General features: G+C 40.7%; 1 protein-coding gene across 1 annotated transcript in view; it reads left to right on the top strand.

Annotated features, from left to right (window-relative positions):
• The first annotated feature begins 908 nt into the window (after positions 1-908).
• ank1b (ankyrin 1, erythrocytic b) overlaps positions 909-22,667 on the top strand; it is a 74,688-nt gene continuing 52,929 nt past the window's right edge. The window contains exon 1 of the mRNA XM_073477689.1: positions 909-1,034. Coding sequence (XP_073333790.1) covers positions 909-1,034 — 126 coding nt within the window. The remainder of the gene's footprint in view (positions 1,035-22,667) is intronic.

Here is a 22,667-nt window from a genome sequence, read left to right as displayed (position 1 = left end):
ACATGAAGGAAGTGGGTTAGTGTAGATGTTAATGTATGGCACCATGTTGCCTTGCCACCTTAACATCGGCCTTTTATAGTCAAAGAGTGACCAAGCTGTGCAAAGAATCATGCTGCAGGAGAACAAGCACTCAGATGCTGTGTATTAGATTAAAGATGAGATTCATTTCTGTTTTACGAGCTTCCATCTCTCACTACTCTTCCCTCTCTCCATCTGTTTCCAGGAGGGAGGTGCCATAGACAAATCATGGTCAGAGAGAGGCAAGACGTGAGAAAAATAATCTGGAGGCATTCCACAGCTTTGGCGCCCTCGTCTTTTGTCCATCACTTATGCAAGATGAGACAACGGCTCCCGTGAAAGAAAAACCTTTCGCAGAGAGGAAAACTGTGGCGAAAGAGGCAGAGCAGCAGGAAGAGGAGGACATTTGACAGATAAAAAGAGGGAGCTCTGCAGCAGGATCCCCACCGTGCTGAACACAGGACTGCGTGACTGGTCTGTGCAAGCAGAGGGAGGAGAGAGGAGAGAAGGGAGGAAGGTAGGAAAGAAAGTAGGGGGAGGGGAGGCAATTCAGCGCAGTGCAAGCTGACTGGATGAGTAGCAGCCGCGGCACAGGCAAGCAGCATCAGCACCACTAGCTGTAGCATCTTTCTTTGTGGCTGCTGGAGGCTGTCTTGTGGCTGCTGTAGCATCAAAATCATCCACATACACACAAATCTCTGGACACAGACGTTCCCACTGCTTGCCTTATGCACACACATGTCGTGGTGGCCACCAGAGAAGAGGTAGTAAGCGACGGGGCTTGGGGGACAGAGGGAGGAGGAAACGGGGACGACTGGTGGTAGTGCAAACGAGAGGAGGGCTGGAGCAACCGTGACTGGAGCAGCAGCAGCAACAGTAGCAGCGGCACCATGGCGCAAGCTGCCAAACAGCTCCGCAAGACCAAGGACCTTGCGGAGGCCGCCGCCGCGGAACAGCGGGAGAAGGAGGAGGAAAAGATAAAAAAGAGGAATCGATCCAGGGACCGCCGGCGCAAGGTATGACCGTGCTGTCTCAAGAGACAGGGGAGGTGACGGTGTTTCTTGCATACATCTGTCCCTCTCTACCTGCCTCTCTCAATCTTTCTAGCTGTCTCTCTCTCACTGCATCTATTGTGCTAGACTGGTGAGGATGCAATTACACATGTATAATTACACAGTTGGTCCTGTGGCCTCAGCTGGTGTGTGTGTGTGTGTGTGTGTGTGTGTGTGTGTGTGTGTGTGTGTGTGTGTGTGTGTGTGTGTGTAGGCTAACCAGTCATGCACATATTCTCTGGTGCAGGTTGTCTGTGCTCGGTCAGATATTTGGCTATGGGGGAAGGAAAAGGTGCCTGGTGGTGATTTTTTATGCCATTAGAGGTGTGACCGATATAGGCTGTTGGTTAAATAACAGGCAGTGTCATTTTCTCTTTGAAATGAGAGACATTCTGGGGGATTTCAGCCTGACATGGGTGCAGCTCATTCATATTAATGCAGTGCAAGTTCAGTGTGCTGCACGTACATGTATTATTATGCATATAATCACATCACCTTTACCATGCTCTGCATGCTCTAATCTTTCCCATGAAGCTGTGTTGGTGTCAGATCTGGTGTCTTCCCCCATATTACAGATTTTTTTCACTGGGGGTGATGTAAAATGGAGGGGGAAGATGGAGGTACACTCTAATAATAGATGCAATTTTAACCCATCTGTATATCTTTTTGTGGGGCATGTTTGTTATACACGTATTAATTATCTATGTTCATGATTATATATTATATGCTGCCTGTAATATTTGTTGTGTGGAATATTACTATTTAAATCTGTTGTCACAAACTAGGCACGCAGGATATCATCCTGTAGGCATGAGAGCTCTCATTTACTCCTCCGTCTTACTTCTCCCTGCACTCTCCCACTCTGGCTGTGCCTTCAGGTGCAGATTTTATTGGTTGTGTCGCTTGCACTCACGCTTGCCAGCAGTGAAATTATTTATGGAAGCACATATTCTATTGTGAAAGGTACTTGTTGAATGGATTAAAAAAAAGAAACTTTTATGAATTTTATCCCTTAGTGGAATTTGCGACATTATGACATGTGCGGAGGACTCGCTGTGCGATGCACAAGCCGGCTCTCAGTTGCTTTCTGTTCCTGCTGCAATATTTCTGTGTGCACAACATGCAACAGAGGATAGACAGGTCTTTTTATATTCACTTTGTGAGCTTTGTGTGTGTGTGTGTGTGTGTGTGTGTGTGTGTGTGTGTGTGTGTCCGTCCATGTAAAACAGAGAGAATGAGCATTTGTCAGAGTGACACAAACACAAAGGAAAAGAGCCAGTCCAAAAAATGGAATCTGCAGTGAGAGCTGGGGTGCTCATGGAGTGTAATCTCTTTTCTTTAGAGAAGTTATTTAATGTTCATTCAGCATGAACTACATTGTTTGTCCAGACCATAAAGCTAAGTGTCTCAGAGGCCTCACAGTAGGCTTTTAGTAGGATGTTCTGCTGTTTTTGGCTTATTTTCTGTCAAAAAAGTAAACTGGAAAAGTGGAAATTGTAATCAGCTTTGAATTTTCAGCAAACGAGCTTCTCTGTAATATCCTTATCCACTATCTAATTATTCTCTAGTCTTCCATCTCAAAAAAATCTGTTATTCTCTATGAAATCATACAGTTTAATCGATTTTCAAATCCCTTGTGTAAAAAATAAATATAAGATTTTCTGTGTAGGGCATTTACAAGTCGCACACAAACAATGGAATTGTACAAACACCAATTATTTAAGGATTACATAACTCCGTCATAGATTGGATAACATTGGAAACAGCATGAATTGTATTTGTCATTTCCTCCTCTTTGTTGCATAACAAGGCCAGAGAGTTTGGTTTTGGCAACTGAAATGTAAGGTTGGCTTGAGTTTGAGTTGTAACTGTGATTAGGCAGTAAAACCAACTTTGTTAAGGTTATGTAATGTCTTGATAATTGTTACTACAAGTGTGAACACTGAACACACTGAACTGAGAACTGATGGAGATAAAATAGACTTTTAAATTGGTCTTAGCCACACAATGAACTCACTGGTTCTGGATGGTGGTGGGTGCACACTGGGTACCCATACAAGACTGAAACTAAGGCAGTCAGGAATGGTGTGAATATTTTGACTGTTGACCTCAACACATAGCACATGAACAAAAGATGGCATCTGTAGCATAAAATGTAATATCAATTAATGAGATTTGGCCGTCACAAATGACAAAAAAATAACATTTAAATTGTGTTTGGGCAGCATGAAGATGTATACTCTCTGAGGACAGAGTTGTATCAAGCTCAGAGATTTTGCTCTGCTGTTTCTACAGAGATAGCTAACCCAGCTGTTCTCTTACATCTGGAGAAAAAGATTTGTAAGCGAGGGCATCTCAGCAGCACTAAAAGACGTCATTATAATGCTGTTCTGTCACACATGTGACTTCTATCGAAAAATCCTGCAATTTAGATATTACACTTCACCATATAATTATTTTGATTATATTTTGACAAAGTGTGCAGCTCTATTTAAATATATATATTGTTATGTTATCTACAAAATATAGTTGTGAGCAAATATGAAAGATGAGTGTAGGGCTGGTGGTGCTACAGGAACCTGGGTGTGGTAGGCTTTGTTGTGCTTCTTTGTGCAGGTGACATCTTGTTTTGTTAATTTTTAGTAGTTAGATCTAGGTATACTCTTCTTCTTTAACACCCTTTGATGCCTGCTAATAATAAAATTATATGCATATAGTATAAATAACTAAACTTAAACTGATTACACTGATATGACATTTAAGTCATTATGATCAAACTGAAAAAGTAGGTCACTGAGCCCACAGTCACTGCAAACCAAAGAAAATCAAGAATATTAATGCTATTTTACTCTGCAGAAGACATCATTTGAGATGTAAAAGGCACTTTGGGTGCTTACTTAATGTTACTGAACTTGATTGGCCGTTTTTCAAGATAACATTAATGGTCATTTGATTCAAAACCATTCTCCATCTCATCTAGCTCATTTTAAAAGGCTTGGGATGCCGTGAAAGTTAATTTGGCCTCACTGTAGTGTAAAAAATCTGCAAACACAAGCACAAATTCTCAGTTCATTAAAAAATGAATACTGTATTTAGCAGTCTCTCTTGTGGCATGTAAAACAAATTTGTTCCTACTATATTCTGTACAGTTTCAACTTAGTATTATAGAAAAAACATATTTGTGTTTTCAAGTATAAATAAACAAGAACTCTCATGTCTTTGTATCCTTGCTAATTCTATATAAGAAGGGATGAAACGTAAGTCACAGCAACAGTAATGCTGTATTGTTTTCAACAGGATTTCACAGCTTAAGGCACATTTCATGCCGCAATAAGAAATAGTTTGTAGGAAAAAAACAGTCTCTGCTTCAGTGCTTCTGTCTGAGTAGCCTCTCCCCCTCACTCTCACCTCAATCATCAACCACGCCACTTTGTCTCTCTGTTCACTGTGTATTTCTCTCTGAATCTGTCTTTCTTCCTCCAGTAGATTGTTGCCATGTACCCAGAAGGAGTGAGAAAGCAAGTCAAATAGGCAGAGAGGGAAAGAGGAGGCACGGGCAGTTCTTAATGTTCTGGGGATGTTAATTAGCTCCATTCGATGTAAATCAAACTCGGCAGCATGGCCTCTCTCTTCCCTGCACCTCCCCTTGCACAAAGGTCATCTACTACAGTGCCAAAAAAGATCCTATCATAAGTCTGGATGGACTGGACAGTAATGTGGTTAGGGAATCTGCAAAGAAAGTGCAGGGACGTTCTGCTGGCTCTGCTGGCAAGAGGTGCATGCATGCAGCTGCAGGGTCCTGGGTTTGGAAAAGATCCACGACCTTTGTCTTCTGCTTCTGTCGCTCCTTATCTTTCCCTGTCTTTCTTCACTTACATCTGAAAGACTGTAAAAGAAAAAACTTAATATCACTGAGGCAAACTGACTGCTCTCGACTCACTCGCTGTATGGATCCCCATCTGGCTACGCTGTGGCTATTATGTCTAGCGTCATTGATCATGGCTCTATGTTTACCAGTCACTAGTCACAACAGTCCAGTGACTTTCATTGATTTATGCTGCTATGAATTAGGGATGTCCCGATCAGGTTTTTATGGCCCTGATCCCTATCCAATACCTCTACAATTGATTATTTGCTAATACTGAGTCTGATTAGATGCTTAAATTTAGATGCTTAAATTTAGATAGCTAGAAAGAGTATTTACAAATGCAGAACTAGACCAACACATGAGTGGTATCCGCCTGATAAAGGCTGTAAAATGAAATATTGGCATGGAAATGAACATTTCTGCCAATAAGATGACCTTTTCAAATGTTTTTAATTTTCTTATTTTGCACCGTGAATGTGTAGGCTTCATTTTACTAAAGCATTGTATGTCTGCATCTGCCAGTGGTCAAGATAAGAGCAGACATAATGATATGTTAAATCCTTAAGAGGAGAGACGTAATGTTGTCTGTAATAACTTCAAAAATCCAATACCATTCATCCCTATAAAAATTGATTAAACCCAAATTTGACCCATAGACTATGGGTTGACCTGTCTGATAAAGGAGAGCAGCACTGACAGCAGGTGTAGTAAAGTAAAGGAAGGTCAGATTTTGATCTGCTTTAATTTAGCAGGTACAGAAATATGCATTAGAAATATGCCAGATATCTGCCATGAAAATCAATGAAAGTATAACATTTCCAGACACCTCTGCAGGCTTGGTCTCCTGAATTGCAGAAATGAGTGCCCAGATTTTAAAAATACCAGTGGTGATAATATACACGAAGAATGAAATTATATGAATGATGAAGTACATGAAAATGCTTTGTCATCTTCACATTGTACAAGTGATTGTTCGGGTTTATTTTTTGTTCTCTGTAACCAATGGGATAGACTAATTTGGGACGTTAAACCTTTTATTGTAGTACCTCAGTTTGAGGCTCCTCGGGCCTGTGCATTTTCCTGTTTCCTCCAGGGCTGCACTTATTACAGTGGATCCAAAGATCTGCTAATGGATAGTGTGTGCTCTGTGTGTGTATGTGTGTGCCTGCTCGTGTTTTCAAAGGAGCTGTATGTGTGGACGCGTGCACACACGGTTTGTGTGTGTGTGAGAGGAGTAGCAGAGCTTCAGGGTATCTCATTCCACTTTTATGTAACCTTATGGATACCCAACCCTAATCAGCCAAAAACTCTCTTCTGCCTCTGTGCCCGCTTTTGTCCCTACACAAAACAATACACGGGGCAGTTACATCAGAAATACTGTTCAAAATTGCCTAACATTGGTAATTAAAAGTTGTAGACTTTTCATCTGCATAGGGAAATATTTTTTTAGATAAGGAGAAAATAAATCCTTTTTTCCGTTTTTATATTCCAGAGCTTTGGATGCAAACTAATAGATCATTTAGATAATTTATCTCATTGCATTGCACAGTGAAAGAGTCTATAAACAGAGCCATTACTCCTCTGTCTACTGTGAACTGCATGAACATTTTGATTTGGATTGATTTTCTTCAGAGCAGACAATTGGAAACTATAAAAGAAGGCCAGAAGTTAACACATTAAAGCACAGTCTATTGTGCTCGCCAGACACATGACAATTTTCTCGTATACACGACAGCTTTTTAGGTACACAGGGCAGAACTTTTTACTCATTAGCTGCCTTTGACCATTTCAGGTAGTTTTCTCTGTAAACATGTGTCAAATCATTGCAGATCTTGTGGGACACAGAATTGCATTTCTAGTGTGTTTAAATACTGTATTGTAGGCTGTCCCAGATTCGATGAAAGAGGTTATGAAAGAATACTACGTGCATTTGGGGGAGGTAATGGAGTATGTTTATATGTGCCTTGAGAGTGGGGCTCTTCAGGATGTGTCCTAGAATCCAAGGGACTAATGTATGTGATTTGTCCTTCTTTGTGCTTATTTAGGGGTTTTCTTTGGGAAACTTTTGCCACTAGGGGGCTAAAAAACTTCAAAACAAGGTGATAGATACATAGTGATTAGGTGTAACAGCTAATGTGTTAGCAAGCAGCAGAAGCAAACTCACACAGAGCAACATTAACATCCATTCAGAGGAGCGCCTGACTGGTACTCGATACTCAGGGCCATTTCCAATATTGATATGAGGGACTTCACTGCGTCATGTTATGTTTAACTTCCATATCTGCGCATATCGAACAACATGTACGCTGATAATGATTGATACCAATAAATCTGTGATAGGCCAATATCGGCTGACCTGTATATCGGGTGGACTCTCATTTAGAGTCGTGTGTATGGAAAATGTAATTTCAGCCATTTTTACTCTACTTTGGTTCCCACCAACTCCTGAGAAATGTGTATTTAGCTTGCTCGTTGTTCAGTGTGCTTCATCAGATAGCTGCTAACTTTGTCTGTCTGTCTGTTTGGTGCTGAATAGGTAGTGTACCATGGTTTCATCAGAGCTTGTTTTCTGGAAATGTCTGCAGTGGGTGTCTGTCGATGAGAGTAGGAAGACTCAGCAGTACAAATTGACCTAGATGAGGTTAAAAAGCTGAACAGGTTGTAAAGCTCTGTAAAGCTGCAGCGCTAGTGTAGATGTTGCACATGTTAAGTCAATGAGAGCAATTTGCCAATTTATCGGGTGTAATTTCACAGATACTGATAAATAGTCGATGATATAGATTTCACATTCTGTATGATACATAGAGGGCTGATAATTTATCTCTCTCATATACAGTATATCATGCATCCCTGGTTTTTTCAATAGCAATATACAGTTATTTGAGTTACTATTATAGATGAAATGAGTCCTATAAAAATATATGGTCTCTATTGCTGCTATAAGATACCTTTAAAACTTAAGGTGTTATTTGATTAAAATGTTTACGTGTTGAGTTATACAGAATAAAATTTCAGGTGGTTTAGCGTAAAGTGAATTAGTGAATCCTATTACATTGGATCAATTCTTGTACATTTTTAGAGACATGTTTTTTGTAAGGCAGCGTAATAGTGCTGCCTGGTGTCTTTTCATCCCCTATGAGGAAAGGGAGGGCAGGATGAGCCAAGGTCGAGCAGTGCAAAAGCAGCACTCAGCCCAGCCTGAAGCAGCCACAGGCTATATTTACCTGCCAGCCTAGGATTACACTGCATCTGAGACCAGAGCTACCCATCTATCTACACACCACTACTGTGTGCTTGCAGAGCACCTGCTCTGACACTGTATCTGATGTTGGCCCGGATCCGTACCTGCTCGAACAACACACGAAGATTCAAGAATAGAAGCATGATGGTCGATATTTATCAGACCGCTCTGAGGGCTTATCGAGGACTTGACTCTGTAACATATTTTGATCTGGAGATCAAAGTGATTTTAGATAAGCAGGCCTTGTCAGACACCTTTGATAAATATCCTGAAAGTCATTTTCTTTGGTTAATCCAAATAAGTCTTTGTGTTTCAGTCCTGTTCTTGGGGGCCACCTGCCCTGCATCTTTTACATGTTTCCCTGCCCCAACACAGCCATTCATTTCAGCTGTGTCATTCAGGTGTGTTAGGGCAGGCAAGCATCTAAAACATACAGGACAGGAGGCATTAGCTGCATTAGCTAGTTAGTTTCTACACTAAGTTTAGTTTGTCATTTGCTACACGCTAGTAATACATACTTACCTACAAACATTCCTTTCGTCCTGGAGTCTTCTGAGGGAAAATTTCTGTTTTTCTGTCACATTCACATCACATTTTCTACCATCCCCAGGAAAAAAGGTAGCCATTAGGCTCAAGCCCTGCCTATTTGCCACTTAAGCATTCAATTTAAACATCTTCTAGTAGCCTTGGCATTGTTTTGCAACACTAGCAATAGTTGAGAGAGAGTCACTGTGCTGATGGTCCATTAGATCAATGTGAAGTTGTTGACTTCCTCTAGAGTCACAGCTCATCTGCCAGCCTGTACCTGTTAATCAGAGCATCCATCACCATTGTTAGCAAGGCCAACCAATGTGGCATGCAGAGGGGAGGGGTAACAGCTGTAAATCTTTTGGCAAAATTTATCATGACCCTTGGGTCAGCCGGCAGGCCAGTCTGAAGTGACGAATGCTACCTTGGTGATAACGGTATGACACTTGCATGTGGAGGGGTGATGAAGGGGCGAGGAGATAGACGAGGGCATGCCTCGGTTGGTGATGAGATGAGACTTCTAGCTTGCTGCACAGATTGCCAGCTAGACACAAAATGCCGGAGCGAAAAAAAGTTGGTTGCTTTAGCTCTCAAACTGCTCTGCATGGTCCCAGATTTATGTGGATGCTGACGTTCATTTCAACTCGCAGCGCCTCTGATGAGACTACATCAATAAGAAACATGAGTCAGACAGCAATTGTATTTCAGATTCATATTCCTCTCAAGCAGCTCAGACTTCACATCAAAAATATACAACACTTACAAAACACGTCAAATTTACATAATTGACCTACATGCAATATATAGTTAATATACTAATGATGCAGTCGACTCATCACACGTTATTAGCAAAATCAGTATGTGAGGCCTGTTAATTCCTAAGAATCATTAGAGGAAGAGTGAAAGTGATACAGACTGGCACTGTGCCACACACACTGATATGCCCACATTGAGCACACACACCCACATACGCACACACACTCACACACCCACATACGCACACACACACACACACACTTAGAGCTGGAGATGGGCATTATGTAATGGAATTAGTGCTCCTCAAGGTCTACATGGATCATGTGGCCTGCAGGAACCCACTAATGCACTGAAGCAGCCGCTCTCAGGCACACCCTGACTCCATCACTTTCCTCTGCTGGCCTAAACACATTTTACTGTATTTGTGCTGGCTAATGGACACAATGCGCAGTCAAGGATTTCATATATTGGTGATGCTCTGAGATAGTTTCATGATTTGTTGCACATTCATCCTGTTACTGGCTATAGGTATGATGCATTTTGAAGTGCTTGAAATTGTAGAGCAACTATATATTTGTCATATGCCTCAGATTGACCTGATAGTGATCTCAGGCCTTGACCAAAGCTGGATTTGATCTTTATTGAAGACCTCTTTAAAGATTAAAGTGGTTAGAGGTGTGGATTCAATTCAATTCAAACATATTTTTAGAAGATTTCTGTATTAACTTTGTTTATAATTATGCATATTATTACAATAAGCATCAGCCCAGTCAACCCCTTGCTGTGGCTTTTAAAAGACCTGATGTCCTTTGCGAACATTTTGTTCTTTTAAGCTATTTACTGTAGAACAAACTGCGTTAGTACAACTGCATCCTTTTCTAATATTATTAGATTAGATTAATAAGATTCCTACAACTAGTTATAACATAACTTCTTGAAGAAAAGCTGTAGGAAGAGATGTAGAACATTTCTATTTGTGAATAAAATTATATTATATTAACAAACAATATGTTTTTAAGACTCTAGGTCTGTTTAGAATTTGGGATATACTGATATTTTAATGTGACTGTTACACTGAGTGATTAGTGGTGTCACCCATGTAGCAGTGATGACCTTTTTGGGATTGATAAGTGATGTATGATTGTAAAATGCAAATTTCTTTATGCACTGAAGTGTTCTTTGACAAGTAGTGTCACCTTTATTTCACCCACTGAGGCATGCATGTGGTTTAATTGGTCCTGTGTGGGTGTGGGTGTGTGCGTGTGCGCGCGCACACATGAGCGTGCGCATATTCGTGTGTGTGTGCATTATAAGGAAGGGTGTCATGTGTCATTGGGATTGCTGCCTGATGGCAGATGGAATGGCTCCTCTCTCTTCAGGCTCATCACTCAATAACCAATCCATGCTGGTGGATCACACACATACACACACACACACACATACACAAACACACACACACACACACTCACACACAGTTGAAATCAAAGTGATTGGTATGAAGGGGAATACTGTAAACAGTATTGGTGTTCAAGTTGCAAAACTACACAAAACCACAGAATATAACATCAGCGGTGTCCAGACATCCCTGCAAAGACCGGCTGCCATTCGTTCACTGATATCACTTCGCACTCCCTGATGCAGGAGAGCTTGCATCAGCTCTCACTGATGGCAGTCGGGCTGGGGACACGAGCGAGGGGAGACAGACAGCTACAAGCAAACTCAAACTGAGTGTTTGTCTCCTCCGTCGACTGTAAATCCTGTCATCCCCCTATTACTTTCCCCCCTCTCTTACTGTAATTCTGTCATTCTCCTCCCTCTGTTTGTATGATCCTGTGTTTCTGAATGGGTATTTGTCATTTTGCCCATGACATGTAGAAAAGGAAAAGAAAAGAGACCAATCAACAGTGCTGTATGTTTCCCTGCACTATCCTCCTCCACTGTCTACTGTACAGGAGCAATGAGTTGGAAAATCCACACTGAACTTGTATAAATACTTCATTGCTGATTTAATTTTAAACTCTTAGATGGAAGAAGGGAAAGTGAAGCGACTGTTTGTTCTTTCACCATACCCTCAGCACTTTCGTCCGTCAGCTATCTTTCTGTCTCTTTGCTTATCCCTGCTCTTCGCAGTAACTGTCTCTCTGCATCCCGCCATCTTTCTCTCCTCTCTTTTTCCTTTTCACCCACGTCTCCTACCGCCATCTACCTCCTTTATCCTTTCTCATGCTGTCTGCAAAATGTTAATATGGAATATATCAGTTAAATGTTATCTGACTGTATTTCATTTATTTACCTGCATATAACTGAAGCACAATTAAGCTTTTTAATGGTTATGTTTAGACAATCAGCACTTGGTTATGGTGCTTTTGTTGTCTAAAGCTAGCATGTGCTACATCAGTGTAGCATTTACTTGCGCAGCAATTATGTTTCCCATCACAAAGTAATGAGGAAAACAAACTAGAACAAATTATAAACAAATTAGTGTTGTCTAAATATGATGAATTATACTGGATGCTGTTAATAGCCCCACTGTCTGCCAAGTTATCACAATGTAGCCCCCTGTGAGTCCATTGTTCATCCTAAAATCCTATTTTGAGCCATCAAAGTTTGGATCACATTGAAGTTCCTGCTAGCTTATATATTCATCTGCTGATGAAGGCCATGAAAATAAGTAGAGAGTTCCAGAAACTTCCAGGGAGAAGACCCTTTGCAATATTTGTACCATCTTCAAGGTCAATAATGACCCTTAAGGCCCAAATATGTACACCTATATATGCAAAGGGTGCTCCAATTGACCAGCCAACGATTGTTATCAGCCAGTTTTCGTTTAAAATAGTTTGATAGGATGTCTCTATAAAGGTTAATCAGATGAGCCTATCAAATAAACACATGCGACAGTTTCTGTATGCGTGACGGTGTACCAGCAAAAGAAATAGTGCTTAGGATGAACAGACTATTGCTTAGGAAATGACAAACTGAACTAACTGCACTGACAGAGCGCATCTTCACATGCTGTTACCATAGTTAGCTCTCTCTCCACATTGTTGTGTCAGCACTAGTTATAGTCACTATCTGGCTACACAGACCCAAGAAAAATATTAGGATTCTTGAAATTTTGTGCAGTACTGGTATATCTATTCCCTCAGTCCTAAATGGCTGCTGGCAGGACCTTGCAAATATGTTGTGCTGATTTAACCAAGAGGGTACTGCATATCTGTGTTGAAATTGGCAGTAGGAGAGTTACTCAGCTGTAAGCTGTTAGCAGCCGGAGAGCAACGGAGTCCTCCAGTGTGTTTGGCAAAGAGAGCTAAGAGCTAACAGAGCTAATAGCTTACAGTAGAGCTAAACACACTGCAGGACTGAGAGTTTCTTTTCAGAGAAACATGAAGCATCAAAAAGTGAACTTGATTTTCAATGTGACATCACAATAAGTTGACAGTAAATAAATGTACTGAAATGCTTAGCTTAGTACAGTTTTGAGTTAAAACCTTGTGTGAATAGAGTCCATACACATTCTGTTGTCCTTCTCCCAAAAGCCTGTCAAATGTCTGTGTAGTCAGGATTAGAAAATGATTGAAAGGCCTTTTCTCTGGAATCCCTGACATGCTGCTGTAAGTCAAACTGACTCACTTAGCAAGTCAGTGCCACTGTCTTCGATAATCAGGCACTGCAGTTGCAATACCAAAGTTGGCTGCTAACTGTCAGCCTGGCCAATTCCCCCATAGAAAACCACTGTAAAATATAATTAGAATATATATATGAGCTCTGTTTCTAGCCTCTAAAATCATAGGAAAGGTCTCGAATCAATGTAATCATCAGGCAGCCAAGCAATTTAGCACACTTCAAAAGTATATCAATGTGTGTAAGTCCATTTTCTGCATTTATTTTTTAAATATGAGGAGCATTAGAGCATGACTAGCATTAAATAATTTGTGTCTTTTTACCAGTGTGTGTCTGTCTGTGTATGCGGCAGAATGCTTTAAGGCTGTGCTGTTATTGACTGGTAAGCACATGGTGCTCTTGCACCACATCAGACCAAATGTTAATTTACTGCTTGGTATGCAGATTCAACCTCATTAACTGACATGGAGATTTTTCTCACGAGAAAGCCCTTTTCCCCCTTTTAAATCCTTCCATGTCTCTGCGTCCATCCATACCTCTATCCTCTCCTGATACTCATCCCTAATGTCATGATGATATTGACCGCAGCCCATTAATTCACATTAATGGATACCTGTTAAGGACATTGGATAGTAGGCAGAGAATGAGTTAAACGGATTCAAACAGTTCACAACACATTCTTGATTAGTCCATTAGTTGTTTGGTCTAGAAAATGGTGAAAAATATTGATCAGTGTTTCCCAAAGCCCAAGATGTCATCCTCTATTGTCTTGTTTCATCCACAATCCAAAGATATACAGTTTTCTGTCATAGAGAGGTAAAGAAACCAGAAAATATACACATTTAAGAACCTGGAATCAGAAATTTGGACTTTGTCTTTAAAATAATTCTCAAACCGATTAATTGATTAAAAAGGTTGGCGATTAATGTAATAGTTGACAACTAATCGATGAATCGAGTGATTGCTACAGCTCTTCAGCAATCCATTAGCAGTCACAGATTTAGAGGCTAAGTACAATGTAAATACTGTGTTTTGCCAGCACAGCCTGTGAGTCATATACTCTGATTTTCTAGCATTTAGAAGATATCGAGTTAACAGGAGCAGATGGAAATGCAATGCTGCTCTGGAGGCACAGAGTGGGGCACGTTATGGTGATTTCAACCCTTCAGTCATCCTGTGTTTTTTTTTAAATAATTGCCCAGCCTTAGAGAAACTTAATGACAAAACATTAAAAGGGATAATGCAGACTTTTGTGTCTTCCCTGGAGGATTGTCTCTGGCTGGCATCCTCTCATCAGTCTTGTTTACTTCCTGTTAGCTTCTGTTACCAAAGTCACAAGTGCATGGAGCATAGCCAGTGAGAAATCCTCTCACCAGTATTGTCATTGGCTGCTGTTACTAGATGATCCACTGTATGATTCATTCACAGCAGTGCCTCTGGTCAGCAAATATACTGAGTCAAACCAGCTATGGGGCAGAAGCATGATGATGCAGATGCTGGCAGGCTAGTTAGCTCACTACTGTACATCACACTTCGTTTTTTGCTAGAAGGACACGCATGGACCACTGACTTCATTGATTTATTGCATGTGTCTTGAATTATTACACTCCCTCAAACACACACACACTTGAGGTTTTAGACTGCCGTTCTCCATCTCACATCTATGACTCATACAAACACACGCAAGCTAAAATATTTGTGGATCGTGGCCTGGTTGTAATTAAGCAGGGACTCTGACTCAGCTGTTTTAAGGCGCTATGACCGACTGACAGGGTGACAGGGTGTGTGTTGCTGGCTCCTCACCAGCGTTCCCCATGGGGAAGGCCAAGGTGAGAGGACACCAACGCCCAGAAACACCACCTCTCAAATATGCACATAGCATACATATTAAAAACGCCCTCTTAATCCTATAGCTTAACAAATTGAACCCTCCTCTTCATCAAAATTCAAGGCAGCAAGCTCACTGAACCATGCAAAAAGTCTACAGTGATTGATTACACTATAATTTGCTTTCCCCGCTGAAAATGGAGACAAAATGACTCTTGTCATTGTAATGCAGCATGTAATCTTTACTCAGTTTACAAATCTGTCTCTGTTTGCTGTATATTTTTTCGAATCTTGCACTAAGTGCACACCTCCAAGTACTAAAATCCCCCCCATGCATTTAATCTTTGAAATATTATAGGAGGCCACGAACAGACGTTGTAATGACCTCATAGAAAGGTCTCTCAAGTTTGCCAGAAATCTTTGGACAGTAGATAGTCCTTCTGTAGATATGTATACTGCATATGCATTACAAAATTGCCCTACAGGTATCAAGAAATATCTGACACAACTGTAACACTGCAGAAAGGATTGGTCATGGTTTTAAAATTTTCAAATTATAAAAACTCAGAGTTTAATAGTTTATGCGACCATTTTCTTGTCTTGAAAAATAAAAGCTATTTTCCTGTGTGGGTGAGTTGTAGATCATCGGGTGTTGGAAGTAGATTGCTCTCGTGTGTGATTGAAGAATAGCACATACATGCAACAAGTAAGTTATATTAGTCAGTCTCATGGCTCATTTACATGACCTTTATGAAAATAGATACGTCCATTTTAAAAGATATAATCGTCAGTGCACAAATAATTCCATGCACGTTGGCATGGATGTTAAGCAATACAACCACAAGAGGGTGCCACTCAGAGTCAAATCGGTCTCGCAAGGACCTTCACTTTTCCTTCGCCACCATACAGTATCCTCCCAGCTGTTCTGTAGTAACTGTTTGTTTCTGTGTCTGGGCCAAGTAACATCATACAGATGTTTAAAACTTCTTACCAACTCTCACAACCTCTCCTCATAAAGCCCCACCATTTTTAAAACTTTTTCCTCTTCCTCTTGCCTCGCTTGAACTATTGGCAACACTACCCACCACGACGACAGAAGGTACTGCTCCATTGGTCCTTAACCGTTAGCTTTCAGAAAACGCGACAGAATGAATGCAGAGTACAGACAGAAGGCTTCGTTCTTATTCGTATGCGTATCTAACATTGCGCATAAATGAGCCTGAAGTTTAGATAAGCTCGGGTTGCAGTGGAAAAGTGTTAGAAGGCCAAGTGTTCACTGTAGCAGAAATACATTTTCTGTTCATGAACGCCACCACAATGTCTTGCTACCATCCTTTTTTAGTTACCAGCTTTGAGCCAGGCTAAATTAGTCTAAAGAAACAAGTGCCCTCCCAGGTTTGGGAGATACATAGGTAGGAGTTCTTCCTGGACTCAAATGAAGTTTGTTACAGGTACTCTTTGGATAGGGATGCATGTAACATAAAAATCATAGGAAAACTCGAAGGCGCTCTCTTTTAAACCATTAAAATGGCTTTAATGTCACAGCATGGTCACATTAGACGCCAAAAACAAACTCCAATTCACTTCAGCTTTAAGCATTTGTCCGAGTCAAGCAGATCTCAAGAAACAAAAAGTTATTTTTCCTGGTGAAAATCACATAGTATTATTGCTTGAAATGCTCATCCCTACTCCGCAGTGGTATGTTCCCTAGTGCCTCCTTAATTAGAAAGAGAACTCTTAATATATAGATTGTCCTCAAAACCAGGTACATGTGTGATATGAAAACAGCTTGTTCCAACATGATGCTGTAGTTCCGGTCTTGGCGGCACAGTTAGCACAATTATAGAGTATAAAAAAATAAGAGTATTCTTAGCATGCAGGCATTTTATTCCAAAACGGACTCATCAATTGAAAATGTTCTTTATTTCTTGTTCAAGCCTGACATTTAAGGTTAATATGTGGACATTTTTAGCATGATAGACTACTTTTATACATGAATGTCACGTGTTTGATACACAGCACAGACAACACGGGCATCAGCAACTGATGAATGATGAGGATGATTGATGGCAATGTGAAGGAAGTGTAGCTTTCTGCAAATGCAGTGTGTCAGCTTGTCTAGCCTATATTTTTAGCTCTCCCTGGTGCATACAGTTTATTATAGCATGAGCTTTGGAAAGGGCTCAGTGACTTCTCATAGAGACATCATGTGACATGTGTCATAGTCATGTTGTTACTGTGGTGCTTGTTCACCTGCTTGTGTTTTGAATAAGCTTCATGATGCATTTTATGTATTTTGTGTTAAACTAAGGGCACAGTTTGTTCTCAGTTAGCTCTAGTTTGGACTCTTGCATAAGTCAAAATGGAAAGCTGTTGTTTTGGAGCTATCAGGGCCATTTTACTGTCTTGTTGACTTGTCTTGATAGAGGCATTTCAGTTCACTCAGAGGGCTCAAATTTCCTGTGTCAGTGTTTATGTCACAGTAATCGTCTGAGTGTTTGCTTTGGCCCAGGGCTCTTTCTTCAATATGTTAATAAGTTTAGATCAGGATTCATTTAGTATTACAGTTTCTCTGTGTCTCTCTCTCTGTGACTCACTTCTCTAATCTAGTCTTCATGGAGAATTGTATTCGGCTTGCCTCCGGGGACAAGCCACTTGCTGCGGCCTTAAATTGACAGGCTTTGTGTTAACCCCTACTGGACCTTGTGCGTCAGCTCCTGACCCTGGCATCAGGAGTTTGTCCCATTGATGAATGGTTCCTCTTGGGCTAAAACACCCCTCGTGAACCTGCACAGAATGCTGAATCATAAGGAGTTGGCTGTATCGACCGGCCTCAGGGAGTGGTCACCATCCCGTGAAATCCATCAGACCAGCAATGGCAATTTGTGGCTGAGGACAATGCCATTATTCTTTTATCGTGGGATGTGAAGATAATTTTGTGGTTCTGGTTTTCAAAGTGGTGATTTTGTTTCTTAATATGATATTTATTTTGATTTCTCTGTGCTCTTTACTGCATTTCATTTTGAGTGCAATATTATAATACCACTGTACAGGAGCACATCAAGGCTCATTTTCTCTTTTGTTAATACTATTGCTGTATCATTGTTTATTTTTAGAAGTAGTCGTCATATTGATGGTTGTGAACTCACAATAACAGCTGGGCGTAGCTATGGCCCTCCTGCTTTGTTGTCTTATAGCTCGTCTTGCATTCGTCCTCTTCGACTTTTCCTCCTTCATCCTCCGTCATCCCCTCTGCGCCCCATCCCTCTCTCAGCATGTCGCTCACTAGAATGACTCTACACCCACTGGGTGATTAGTGATGACCTGCTGTCACCAACACAGACACACACAGCGGAGTCGACACGCTGTGCTCATGTCAATACATACAGCTGCCACATATATACACAGACACATGCAGATTTGTAAACACATATACATTTTTCTTGTAATTATTTGTGTCCAAAGGAATTATTCTTCTTAATGTGTAGAGAACAAAACAGAAGGTACAAATAACACCTCTGTTCTCTGTTACAGTACTATCCTCCATACAGTGTGTTCTCCTGTATTGTGAGGATGGAAGCTGTAGAGGATGCTCAGACTATGTGTCCTTTATTTTCCTTTTTTTTTTTTCAATTTAAAGAATTGTGTTTGGATATTAAACTGCACATGATGAAGCGCGAAGAAAGACACAAAAGGGCCAATGATCAAGCAAATGATTACACCTTCATGTGTTGTTCAGATGGTTTAGGACATGCACAGATATATTTTCACATATACAGTAGGGCTGACCCAAATGCTTCAAAGCTTCTACCGTTGCCATGGTAATCAACGTTCAAATCCGTATTCGAATGCTTAAGGTTTTTCTTTTCTTTTTTCTTTTGAAGAGGAAGGAGATGTTGAATCGGCTGCACCAAAAGAAGCGTCAGAAGACTGATAAAGAGCGAGAAATGGAGCTCCTCCATGGTGCTTAATTAGTCTGAAAATCTCACACATAAAAAACATGTCCACAAGCTAAAACTCATCCTCACAAGGGAGCATCTCTGCTCCACGTGCACAAATGAGCACAGGATTGTGACAACCATGAACTCGACCATCCCTATGTGTGCAAAAGCTCAACGATCGCTCCCTCTTCAAGTTGACTTTTAGACTTTGGATGTGGGATGAAATAGACAGTGACTGATGTGTTCTTGTCTTTACCGCTCTTCGAACATTCACTGGAAATTATCACTGAATCGCTTCAAATCCCCAAAATTGATGTTTGAGACAGCCCTAGTATGCAGTATAGTCTTTTTGATATACACCCTCTCTGAGAGAACCCTGCTCTTGTTTGCGGCCCATCAGTCTTGCCTCATTGTGTATCTGTTCCCCAGATTGCTGCTGAGAAAGGGAGGGAATGATAGTGTAGGGATTTCCATCACCAGCTGTGCTGCAAAGCCTGTTGGGAGATTAGCTTTTAGGGCTGGCCATGTCAGATATTGTTGCTTTGCATTTGTGTTGGATGAACATTTATGTGCGAGTATGGAAATAAAAATTGTGTGGTAGGAGGGAGGTCACGGCTCATGATCTGGACAATACTTTTCATGCTGTCTTGGTTTGTGTCTGTTGTGTGCACCGCATACTGCGAGCAGTGAGCTGACACGTGCGTTCCTGTGTGTGTGTTGGAGTCAGTACATCCTGCAGTGAGGAGCATATGTCAGCTTCTGTGACTGCCTGTTGACAGCAGGGCTGTAGATGATGTAGCATGTGAGAGTGTTTGTCCACGCTGACGTGTCTGCACATGAATTTAGTGCACAGGTACACATTTGCGGATTAAAATGTGCAACTGTAAATCTGGATATTTTTGGGGTGCACGTGCATTCACATACAGGTTTTTGACTGTGTGTATTTGTGTGTATTTGTCTTGTGCCTGTCAGTGTGCTTGTGTGAGTTAGTATGTGTCAGCTCCAGAGCCCTCTACAGTCCTGATTCATGACACGGGTGATTTGGTAGTCAGTCAGTCAAAGTCACGATAGAGCAGCAGCTCCTGCCCCCCACTCCGAACCCCCTACGCCTCTCAGCCCATCTATCTCTTCCTCCCAGGCCACGATCTCAGATACTCTGACATATAACATCCAACTCTGGCTGCAACTACTGAGTCATACTGCAGTGACCTTTAAGAGACATCCCTGTTGACTTTTGTGCTTAACTTAACTCGCAGGCATCTAATCCAGTTGGGGTTTTGTTTGTTGTATTGTTGCTTTGCGTGCATACACTTCATTTCATGTGAGATTTATTTTATTAAAGACACTACACAATTGCAATTATTATTTTTTTTACTTTTCTCTGGCTTTCTAAATCAAATTATATTTCATTAATTGAAAAAATAACATCTTTATCTGCCATGCTTTTGTAAGGCTTTTATTTTTTTTTCACATATCATTCAGAAATAGGTTTGCACATGTCATGTTAAAGCATAGTGAAGGGAGGAAGAAACACATCTCGGCTTGCTTTTATAGTAACAAGCATTTATGAATAAAGAATGAAAATTGAGAACCTTCACATATGCTTACACATCCACATGCAGGTGTACAGATATTTATGAATTAGTCAGCCTGAGTGTGTTATAGCAACATGGCAATGAGACAGACTGCACCATAGTACTCTTTTATGTCTCAAGAGTGTCATATAGTAACGTTTACAGATGTATGTTTGAACAGCACTATTCTACGAGCATGATTTTTATTGTATTTTATTTAGTACACAAGTTAACCCAGTTCATACGGTAACACAGGAACATCAATAATAAATGCTGTATCAAAAATTAAACACTGAATTCTTTGTTCACTGAGCTTGATAATAGCTAGAATGCTACATATCTCTGACATTGTGCTATACACATTTTTAGTGTTAAATCTATTTAAATTATAAACATTTAACACAATAAAATGGCCTCAAAAATAAGCTTAACGATCTTTTATAGAAATAAAAGTACTATGTAATGTAGGATTTTGTGAACTTACAGTAAAATATGCTCAGACTGGATTTACCAAAACCAAAACCTAATGGCAACAGCCTCAGTGTTGGCCTGAGATCACCTCAAAATGAACAGATGACAGATGGATGGGGGAGGATGGAGTGATAAACTGACAGCGCTGAAAGGAGTGTTACAACAGGAGGCTTTTCTTCCCAATGGGCATGTCAATTCTAGTGCGTGTGTGTTTCTGAAAAGAAGACCAGAAAATGAAAGAATGCGCTGTTATGACGAGAATTTCATTATTGATGGCGTGGATCCTAACTCCCAATCTGAACAGCCAGTGCTGATACACAGCAACTGATAGGAGAATGAATTGATGGATGTACCATAGACTGGATATAAAAATTTACAGTAGATACAGTCGCGATCCTCTTATCTGGATTCAGTGACCTTGATTCAACGTCTTTGAGCAAGACACTGCAGTATCCCCACCAGCCCCAGGAGTGCTGCTCTGTATCTGACCATGACCTCTGACCTCTTCCTGTAGAGGAAGAACAAGTAAAAATGAAAATCTCCCAGTGGGGATTCGTCGCTCAAAGACATATATCTCCCCCATCACACACAGATAGGTTGTTTTAACACGCAATGTCTCCTCTCCCCATCTTTCCCACTCGCACCTGACCTCTACTTCTTTATATCACTGTAAAAGTCACGTCCGCACTAAGGCATTCGTTTCTGCTTTGGCATTTCAACCACACTAACACCAGCATTTTAAAGAACCAAAAACACATAAAGCAGCACGAAAACAGCCTTATAACATGTCGTGTTAATCTTATGTGATCTCAGGCGTCTACCATGATATTCAGGATTCTCGTCTCATCTTCTCCTCCCTCCTCTGTCATATCTCCTCTCACTCATTCATTCTCTCATTACCCTCTTATGTCCTCTGTGCCTTCCTTTATTTGGTTTTACACTATCAGACCACCCACCCATCTTCTGTATGTCCTTCCTGTCTTTCTCCTCCTTCCTATCCATCACTCTTGCTCCTCCCTCTGCTGACTGCTCCCTCCTGTCTTAGTGTTTGTATATTGGCCTTATGGGAGGCAGTGCAGTCGTTGGCCATGTGCAGCTGAGTGCTTTGCATTAGTTATGCACACATGACTCTCAGACATAGTGGCTCCCCAGCTTCTATGTCTCTCCTTGTCTTCCTCATCTTCTTCCTTTTTACTTCTTCCTTTATCGTTGCAGTTTTTGTGTGTCTTTATGCACCATTAATGAGTTGGGTTTTCTCTTCGCCTTTTGTGAAGGACTTTATTGCATTAAAAATACAGCTTGCCTTATGTTGAACCCAACATTTTAATGATCTACTGTTTAGTTTAGCATTGTTTCTAAATCTCATTTTAACAGCAGTTGTATATTTCATGTTACGATTGATACCACTCTCATATTTGCTAATATATATATATTTGTTAATTATTTTAATTAAGGTTTCAGCCTGCAGCTGATTGGTTTAGCTTAGCACAAAGACTGTAAGCAGGTGAAAACTAGCTGTTTATTAGGTCATATTTTGTTTGTTTTATCTGCATCAGGGTTTCAGTTAGAACAAAATTGGTTCCCACCCATGTGTCTTTGAAGATTTCAATGTCCCAGACAAGTCGGATAAATTCTGGTCAAATATTGTCTGTGTTTATTGAGTTTTCATACAGCTAATTGAGACCACTGATCCCGTGATCTGGAAATGAGACTCAACAATCAACTATCTTTCTGCGGAATCGAACATTATGACTGGAGAGATTTAAACAT

Source organism: Pagrus major, chromosome 12, assembly GCF_040436345.1.
Source record: "Pagrus major chromosome 12, Pma_NU_1.0".
Taxonomy (NCBI): domain Eukaryota; kingdom Metazoa; phylum Chordata; class Actinopteri; order Spariformes; family Sparidae; genus Pagrus; species Pagrus major.
Note: the sequence above shows the minus strand (reverse complement) of the source record. Positions and strands in the feature narration are given on the sequence as shown.